This window comes from Hyposmocoma kahamanoa, unplaced genomic scaffold (assembly GCF_003589595.1).
Source record: "Hyposmocoma kahamanoa isolate Upper Pololo Valley unplaced genomic scaffold, ASM358959v1 103, whole genome shotgun sequence".
Taxonomy (NCBI): domain Eukaryota; kingdom Metazoa; phylum Arthropoda; class Insecta; order Lepidoptera; family Cosmopterigidae; genus Hyposmocoma; species Hyposmocoma kahamanoa.
In genome coordinates, this window is record NW_020653344.1 from 1,989,593 (window position 1) to 1,999,328 (window position 9,736).

General features: G+C 34.0%; 1 protein-coding gene across 1 annotated transcript; it reads right to left on the reverse strand.

Annotated features, from left to right (window-relative positions):
- Positions 1-1,715: 1,715 nt before the first annotated feature.
- LOC113238507 (intraflagellar transport protein 57 homolog) lies at positions 1,716-3,771 on the reverse strand. Its single transcript, XM_026475335.1, has 2 exons — positions 3,381-3,771; positions 1,716-3,257 (listed from the first exon to the last, which is right to left on the reverse strand). The coding sequence occupies exon 2, from the start codon at positions 3,245-3,247 to the stop codon at positions 2,123-2,125; it is 1,125 nt and encodes a 374-aa protein (XP_026331120.1). The 5' UTR covers positions 3,248-3,257; positions 3,381-3,771; the 3' UTR covers positions 1,716-2,122.
- Positions 3,772-9,736: the final 5,965 nt, after the last annotated feature.

The following is a 9,736-nucleotide window of genomic DNA, read 5'->3' on the forward strand; positions in this document are numbered from 1 at the left end:
GTGTGTGGGTGTGTGTGTGTGTGTGTGTGTGTGTGTGTGTGTGTGTGCGCGCGCGCGCGTGAGTGCGTGCGTGTGTATTGTAAAGACTTAAGTTGAATTTCAATATAAACGTTACTATTGTATATTATCTAACTTTTTCTGTTCGGCTAAATATGCATATTATTAAATCTAACAACTAAATAATCTTTTTCCGCAGGAGCACACCAAACTACCTTGATGAAGAAACTGTAGTCTTTATTAGTAGTTTAAATTTTAAATTTTAAATTTCGTTCAAAATTAATTTAAAAAATTAATTATAGGTTCAAATTTTATTTCATTCAAATGTATGTCATTCATTACATTGTATTGTACGAACAATCCCACCACTTCATGTAAATAAATCTAAAATAAATTGGTTCTTTTAGACAAATAAAATGAAGACAATTTAATTTCTTTTTGTACTTAATTTAAATGTGTTTTTATAAACATAAAAATTGTTTTTAAGTAAGTATATGTTGTTTTTTGTGCCATGCTTTGATTTTTTCTAAATTATAGATTTGATACTGAATTCATTTTTGTGTTGTTAAGATCGCACATGCTTCGGCTTTGCTTCTTCTTGCGCAAAAAATTTGTCAGTCACAAGTCTATTTTGAACCGCAATTCAAAGTATCTTTAAATCAGAGGTTCCCAATTTTTTTGTCTCGTAGAGCACGTACCATTTTTTTCTGTTTTGCGTAGACCCTTCCTAATGTGGATTTTTTTCAAAATTCATCAACTTCAAATGTGTTTCTGATAGCTGACAGAAATTTATTAAAAAGACACATGTTAAGTTTTATACGATTACCTAACCGAATATCAAATGTATGTAGGTATCAATGTAATGTGGATTATTTCACTTATGAATTTTTCGCTGATAATTCAACAATCCGACCCATTGTCACTTAAATTTTGGAGCGAACCCCCTAGGGGGTTGATATTGACCAGTTTGGGAATCATCGGTCTTTATTATCCATCATCACTATCATGAAGACGAACTCGCGAAGTGGATTAACAACACAACAATTGAAAATCATAGTAGCACGTTTTGTTACATAGATAACCCAAGTAGGTAGTTATTTCTTAACAAATGGGTCTAGATACATTGCATGTGCTATTTACTAACACCACATACCAATGAGGATATTTGGCTAATTCCATTGATCAGGGAATTTAGGGATCACGACGTATAGCGTACTTTTTGAACGGTGGTTAAATCTGCCGCCGTTAGTTGAAAATGCGTTTGTGACAAAAATTCGAAACCGAGAGAATAATGTTTAAAGATATTAATTTAAAAAAATATATCTACTTTTGTCTTGCGGTAACTTCATACCTCGTCCACCTACGAAATAATAAAAATAGTGATAGATCGACCATTTTTACCGACCACTAAAGCGGCAGAATCGTACAAATCTGTTTCTTTCTAGAAATTTAAAACCAGCGTCTTTTAAAAATAAAATCTTGCGAGGAAAAATGCCTTCAAAATATAATGTATGAAATGAATATATAGTAGTTTTTTTTTTTTAATTTATTTCTTAAAACATTATTTTCTCAGTTTCATTATTTTGCCACGTAACCATGTAAATTGTAAAATAAAAAATATATTAAAAAATAAAAGCAAATGTAATTATTATTGCACATTTTTAATGTTTGTGTTTTGTACAAAGATACTTATCTATAGAGCTCACCATCCACCAAAACGGGGGACCATTTTGTAGTAAGAAATGAAATTTCCTGCCTTTTATTTTTTAGGATCTACAGGGGAGAGACAGATGACCAATAAAAATATTAAACAGAACCTCTCCCTGAGTTTCCTTTCCTTTCGTTTCCTGAGTTGCCTAGTTCTCTTCGCGCCATGCAAGTGTACGATCAAAATTATGGAGGAAAATAAAGTTCTTGCTTTCGGCTACAATTTGGAACGAAAATACGTATATTACAAAGCCCATGTGACATATTCATTATATGGACTCAGTGGAGAGAATATGGCAAAATATCGAGAACATGTTAGTGTTTTAACAGATTTCCTCTATTCTCCGTTTTGCATTGGCTAGAGCCCCACAATACAATAAATAAAATATCTTAGTTCAGATATACAGTTTTGAGATGATTAATAAGTTTCTATAGTAGGGATCCTGGATTCTATATTAGACAAGTAATTATTACTGTTAGGATTCTCCTTAGTAGTTAAAAGCCAGACAAGCACAACGATCTGAAAGTCCATCTCTTGTAAGTCCTTCTTCAAATTAGCTACAGCTTTCTTCGCTGTCACCAATGGAGAATTATCATTCATCGACGAACCTCTAGACTCAGTCCTCTGTTTAATATTCTCCACTTTTGCTGTCAATTCATTCAACAATTCCTGTCTCTCGGTAACACCTACACTGGCCTCCTTATATTCATTTGTTACCTTGTTGAGCTCATCTAAAAGTGACCCGTATTCGCGAACTAGAGGTTCGAACTGTTCATTCAAAATGTTCTCCCTTGCAGCTATCTTATCCATTACAGAACTTATGTTACTATGAAGCTTGTTCAACTGAGATCCCGTAGTTTTGAATCTTTCGAAGAGTTCGTCTTTGTAACTCCGCATTTGGGAGTGTCTCGCTCGCCAATCTCTACCGTCAGCCGAAATCTTCAGTCTCAGTGCTGGTGCTACTCTCTCCAGTTCCAACTTCCACGCTTCCCAATCATGAACCTTATTTAAACCATTAATAGATTCCTTTTCTTCTACTTCAAACTCTCCTTCAGATTCTTCAGAATATATCGCCATTTCTTCTTCGACCTTGTCCAATATTATTTCTGTTTCATCTTCTACTTGGTCTATTTCATCAGCTGTTTCTTCTGGTTCAACAAGATCTACTACGGGTTTCTGCCATTCAAAATTCTCTTTTTTCAAAGCCTCATCCGATAAAACGTTCAGTATATAACATACTTGTTCACCGTAACCTTGTTTAAGTTTATGGGAAGAAAAGTCAACAGCAATGCCTGTTTCACGCAAAACGTTCATGATGTTTGCAATAATCGAGTTAGGATCATCTTCTTCGTTAGGTTGCTCGAAATCTTTGCCAGTTTTTTTGATAAGCCATGCAGCCGTCGATGCGAAGACAAAAAACTGTTCCCCAGGATTCGTAGAAGTGGCGAAATAGTAACGGCTCATTGGTTTCATCTTGATTTGTGGCCGAAGCTCTGAGTCGATTTTTAGTAGACGTAATTTATCCATTACAATAAGATCCATGGCTGTCAATCTACAAAGAAAGGATATCATGTTACACGTACCTATTGTAAAATGCAAACTAAAGTGATTATAGAACAACCTCAATTTGTGATATTTATGAGCATTAATTACAATAATAGCGCCACTCATTTACCTTGCCACTCCAATACGTTTTACAAATAATATTTATTTCAAATACACAGATTAATTATATTCAAGATAGTAAACACCAGTAGTAGTATAATAAACACCAACACCTCGGACATAAAGTAGATACGCTTGTTTACAAAACACGTTACCATAGCAACGCGATCAATATTCATCACTATAAAGAATAGCAACCTTTTTGACCATAGACTTTTCTGACAATAAGTTTCTGTTTCCAAAAATCACACAAACGAGACCACCATATGGGGAACACTTTTACGGATACATTATACAATAAGGATACAGTACAATCAATAATCTTATCGTCAGTATTTTAGGGCGTAAGCGACATTTCGTAGATATTTCCAGGGGTACATGTTTTAGGTTTTAACGACTATTCTAAAAATTTACGTCCTGTTTTAAATTGAGTTCAAAAACTAATTATAATGAATTCTTAGGTTTTTACGATTGTTACACATAGGAAATGAAACTATTTTTCCGGATTTAAATCGCGTATATTTGTTTTTACAAACAAATCGACGTTTCGGACCCTTTACAGGTCCCATGGTCACGGTAAGGTATTTAATTAATAACTATTGTAACTATAGTGAAAAAATAGGGGGGTTTGCATCAATATTAGACATAACTGGTTGAAGACTGTACCACCTCAGTCAACCGTGACCATGGGACCTGTAAAGGGCCCGAAACGTCGGTTTGTTTGAAAAAACAAATATACGCGATTTAAATCCGGAAAAATAGTTTTATTTCCTATAACTAATTATAACCAAAATTGAATTTTAAAACAGGATACAAATATTTTAAAACAGTCGTTGAAACCTAAAACATGCTCCCATGACAACTGTTGGTGTTTACCAACTGTATATACTTTCTGTTGTAATAATAATAGAATGTTTCCCGTATATTTACAATAATTGTTTATTTATATTTCATAGTGCCTCGCCTGATTTTCACTCTTTCACCATCTTCCTAATCCCGTTTCCAAATTTCAATTATTATCATAATAAGTTTCCCCGTTTTAAAAGCACATCAAAACACCTTGTAAGTGGCTGAAATGCTAACTGCGAAAAGTCAAGAAAAACAAGAAGAAAAAAACATTGACAGAAATAAAATTCAAGTTCCTGAACTGGAAAAATTATACCATATTGTAAACCTGTTCTGTCCAACTGGTGTTCGGTCTTGGGTAGCATCTGACCAGTCCTTAAAAAGGAGTCAGTCATATCGCTACATTAATTAATTCAACTTATTCTAAAGACACTGAATCTGTATCGAACAACTATGTTTTCCCGGTTAATAATATGTCAACACCTAAAATCAAGGTCTCGGGAAGTAATTGTCGTGTTTGGCAGCCCCCCAGTGGCATCAGGTTAATTAGCACCGATTAAAAATAAACATTGTTTGGAAACATTGCGCCTTAAGACGCTTACGTCATTAAATTTACTAAATAGAATTACTTAGATACATAGGACACATAGGAGTTTATAACTTCATCCTTTTAAGTACTCTCTTGGTTAAATACCACGCGTAACCAAGAAATAATAAGGAATAAGGTCTTTTCAGAAGATAATTTTAAATGTTTTAACGAACGAAATTAGTCGAAACCTTTTTTGATATTTGTCTTTAATGAATGTCATGATGAATTTAAAGCAAAAGTTTAATATTTGGTCGCAATTGAAAACTGTTATACAACTCAATTTAAAATTAATGTAACGAACAAGTATAACACTAGGCAAGCCCGTGAAAATAAATATGTATGTCCAAAAGTAAATAATTATTATGGTAAAAAAACAAATAGACATATCTTGCCAATTATATTTCATAAATTAGGTTTAGGTAGAATTAGGAGGAGGCAGAGAATTGTTAAGTAAATTCACATTAAAGAAAAAATTTAAATTTATACTTCTTCAAAGCATGTAAATTTAGTAAGTTCTACACTGGTTTTGTTAAATGTACTCGTATTAGGTATACTATAGGTTTGGATTGTGACTGTAATCTCGCCAACAAACTGCTTTCGCAGTTTGGTGAGAAATTGTATTATGGTCTCTTGTATGTCTTGTTTCTATGAAATAAATAAATAAAAAATAAAATAAATGTTTTGCTCTTGTTTTAACACTGTATTGTTTTTTTTTGTGAAAATACCCGCCTACAATATTATTGATCATATAATCGAACAAACAAAGAAAATTACTCGATCTGAATGGACTAGAATCAACTTACATTGCCAAGTTTGTAAAATTACCAACACGCAGTACAATTACGTATGCTCTCCTCTTCTGTCCGAACGGGCTTACGGCAAGGCAAATGTATGTAGTCTGTAGCAACAGTTAAGCAACAAACACTGGTTTGAGTCCAGTCAGATCTAAGGATTTTTTTATTTGATCTTTGTATCAATAATAATAATGTTTTTGTGCTTAAATTAGTAGCAGTAGCTCCTTGTGATCTGTGAAATACTGCCACCTTACCTATTCATGCCGCCAAGCAGTAATGTGTGTGACACACATATAATGATACACATGGGACTTGTAAACTTATATCTCCGGGTGACGGATGCAATGGCAGTGATCTTAATAATAGAAATAATAAAAAAAATCTTTGCGATATAAAGCTACAACACACTGCAACTGTTATGGATAGGCGTGTCTATTATCATCCATCACTCGGTGTTATAAAAAAATTAAAGGATGGTAGAGTTATAAAATGCCACATATAAATTTGTTTCATGTAATATATAGTATATAAATATATATATATATATATACATAATAGCTGCAGACCACAGTTTGATTTCCAACATATTCAATATTTTAAAACACATGAAGTCCATTAAAAAGGCAAATTAGAACTTTAAAAATTATGACTCCTTTACAGCACCCTCATTGCCATAAGGTATTACAATGACTGCTTCAACATGTGTATACGTTATTAAAACTGATTATTCAAAAATTTAATTCGAATTACAAAATCTGAAAGGATCTGGGGTGAGTAAGTTTGAACTATCGTGTGTTTGCTCGTATAATTGCTCTCGACGAGTCTTATAGATAGTGACTAAGGTCTGTAGGGCAAGCTCAAAGAAAAACTTCCACTATTTGAAATTTTTCGAAAAATTATCCAAGTAACAGATAAAGCGCGAGATACTGCTATTCTCACATAGAGATCCCGCGCTATAAGTCGCTCTCGCGCAAGTCCGCCCTATCGTGCTAGACAGATAGACTCACCGAGTTTGTACCGCTTTGGATTGGTCTCAACGAGCAGTAGGTAGACATATGGTGAGTTATTGACTTTTTAGAGTTCGCTGTTTTATATTGAGTTTTTTAAGTTGTTGTTTAAGTTTTTACAAATTACAATTCTGCCCTCCTTACCATCGTAATCGACATTTTTAGCGAAACTGAGTTATTCATACATCTGGGATCAGTGACACGGAATCTACAACCCCCTCTAATCGATTTTTAATACCTTACTTAGTTTCGGCTTTATTGTTAGGCAAAATCTGCATGTAATTTTTTTACAATAAACTTTAGATGCCAATTTTTCATGTTTTTTTATTACATTGATATTCAATTATTTATTGTCAAAATTGCTCCACTACATTGTTATAATTATTAATAACAAAGATCGAAGACTTTTAGAAAAACTTTCTTCGATACGACCGGATTTGAACCGACGTCTTCTAGTAAACCGTGTCAGACGCTATGCTATCTCTAGTCAGCGATAGTAGCTGTAAAGGTACCACTGAGTGAAGAAATAAATTTCTCACAGATGGCGCTATGGCATAAAAAATCGTTTAAAACAAAGATCTCTAACAAGCACATACAACAATTCATAAGGTCTGCAGGTTCGTTCCGTGTCTTAGATGCCATAGCGTCTGCCACGGTTTGCTAGAAGATATCGTTTCGAATCCTGCCGAATTCGAAGGAATTTTTCTAAAACTGTTCAATCTTTGTTATTAATAACTATAGATAAGAGGCCAGGTTATATTTGTTTTAAACAAAAATTAGGAAAAAAAACCGATCCACTCAGTTAAGCAATAATGGATATATTTTTTAAAATTTTGAAAATTGACGACCTTAGACCACATCTTTAGGTACTGTGATCATAAATTATCCAATTTTAAAGTATAAGTTTAGTATATATGTATTGAGTTATGGTTTAACAAATTATATCATTCAACTTTGACATTTTTTTTAAAGTGCTACACAACACTGTTCAAGTCATTTCGCAAGAATGCACATTTTAAATGCGGATAATAATAACATATTAAATAAAGATAAACCTAAAAAAAATTGAATATTTCCTTAATGGTACGCAAATTTCAACTTTTCATCGCCTTGATTACAGAAAGCAAAGTAATTGCAAGATAATAAAGTGTTTTCATGTTTTTATGATAGGAACAATTAGAAAATGATTTTTATAACCCAGAAACAATTGTGTTACGTGGTGATTGCATTTTTTATTCCATAAAAGTATTGTTACTCACGAAATACCCTGTATTATTACAAGACAACGACACAGTCTTTTTCGGCTCAGACGACAATCTTAGAGTTTATATAGAAGGCCGTATGACTAATTCTGAGACACACAGCTTTGAACTTACGCCAAACAAAATAAAAACAATGTTTTTAAAGAAACATTGCGTTTGTTCTCTCTATTAGGTGTTCTAATAAGTTTTTACGCACCGTGGGTGTACCGGTGTTTGTAATTTGATAATATTGTTTCTATCTCAATCGGCGTGGAACGAGTGCGGGTGAGTGGGTGAGATAGATTGCTTTGAAATCCGTTCCGCTCGGAATTCATATATCATTAAAAATGTGTTAATGCTTATTATAAATTATCAAATGGATTAAAGTCAAGTCTTATGTCTTTTTACTCGCAGTAGAGCTCCTTGTAAAAGAGTTCGTCCAGGGAAGTACTGCCACCTTACCTATGTCTGCCGCCAGGCAGTAATGTGAGCATTAAAGCGTTACTTATGTGGTCAGGATGACTGGCGCTGTGGCAAAGCCCCTTAGACTTTTACGAAATTTCTGGATACGCGTATCGCTTACCACCAGTCTCACGACTCGTTCATCCCGTCACTTGGTAACACCAGATCATTTCTTCTTTAAATAAGCAGAAAACGAACTCACAAACATTTATCATAGTCTTGTACCATTAATAACGTCTGGTATAAGATCCCCTCACTTGGTAAAAAAAGGTAATTTCTTCTTTAAGATAAGCAAAAAGTATACTCACAAAGATTTATCTAAGGCTCAACTCACACTAGCGCAGAGTCGAAACGTCGCTTCGCATCCTATTTTTCAACTACAAAAGAGGCGACGGCGGCGAAGCGATTTCGTATTTGCATAACTCATATTTGTATATATGCTATAGGCGAGAAACATGACGCGTCGCGACGCGTCGACTCCGCACCAGTGTGAGTTGAGCCTTAATCTTGTTCCACTAATAACGTCTGGTATAATGGTCCTGTTTTTCGGATGGGTGGAGCTCACAATGCTTTTTGGGAAGACGTCGCTTTACCTATTTAAATAAAAAAATCAATTCTACATTAAACATAAAATTGAAAATTTACTAAAATAAGACTTACCGATGATATGAAATACCACCACGGGTTATATTTTTGGTGCTATAATTTTTGCACTCCAAAACAGCACAATAAGGCATTTTTCTACAATTTCAGATAATTTGCACGAAAGAATTGACACAACCATAACGTACAAAGCGAAAATGGCGGACTGAGCTCAAGTAGGCGGAACTACGCCCAAAGTTGGCACGCGTACTGCGCTAAGTATCCACTTCTACTGTATTTATTATTATGTGTATTTAAATACTTGTAAACAAGAACAAACCAGCAATCAACTTTCTTGCACTAGCGTCACAGTACATTAATTTATGAAAATTTAATTTAAATTAAGAACAAATTTTTTTTATGAAAATAGTGATTAACGTAACATTAACACGAGAATTATAACAAAACAGTACAGAGTACTAAAAAAACCACCACCACTTGCCACCCTTAGAGGTGGAATATTTTCTTCAAATTTAAATGCGACCACATCTGAGGTACCTACCCTCTTTCCAATAAAAAATGAATCATCAAAATCGGTTCCCACATGCCGTTATCGCGTAACACACATACAAAAAAAAACACATACAGTCGAATTGAGAACCTCCTTTTTTTTGAAGTCGGTTAAAAATTAAACTGGCAGTTCTCGATAGTCATGTTCACTTCTTCACAATGTCACAAATTATTTAAGCGGCAGTGATGCGCTTCGTATACACGGTTGACTGACACGGGTGATCACTGACCATGGGACCTGTAAAGGGCCCAAAACGTTGGTTTGTTTGTGTTAA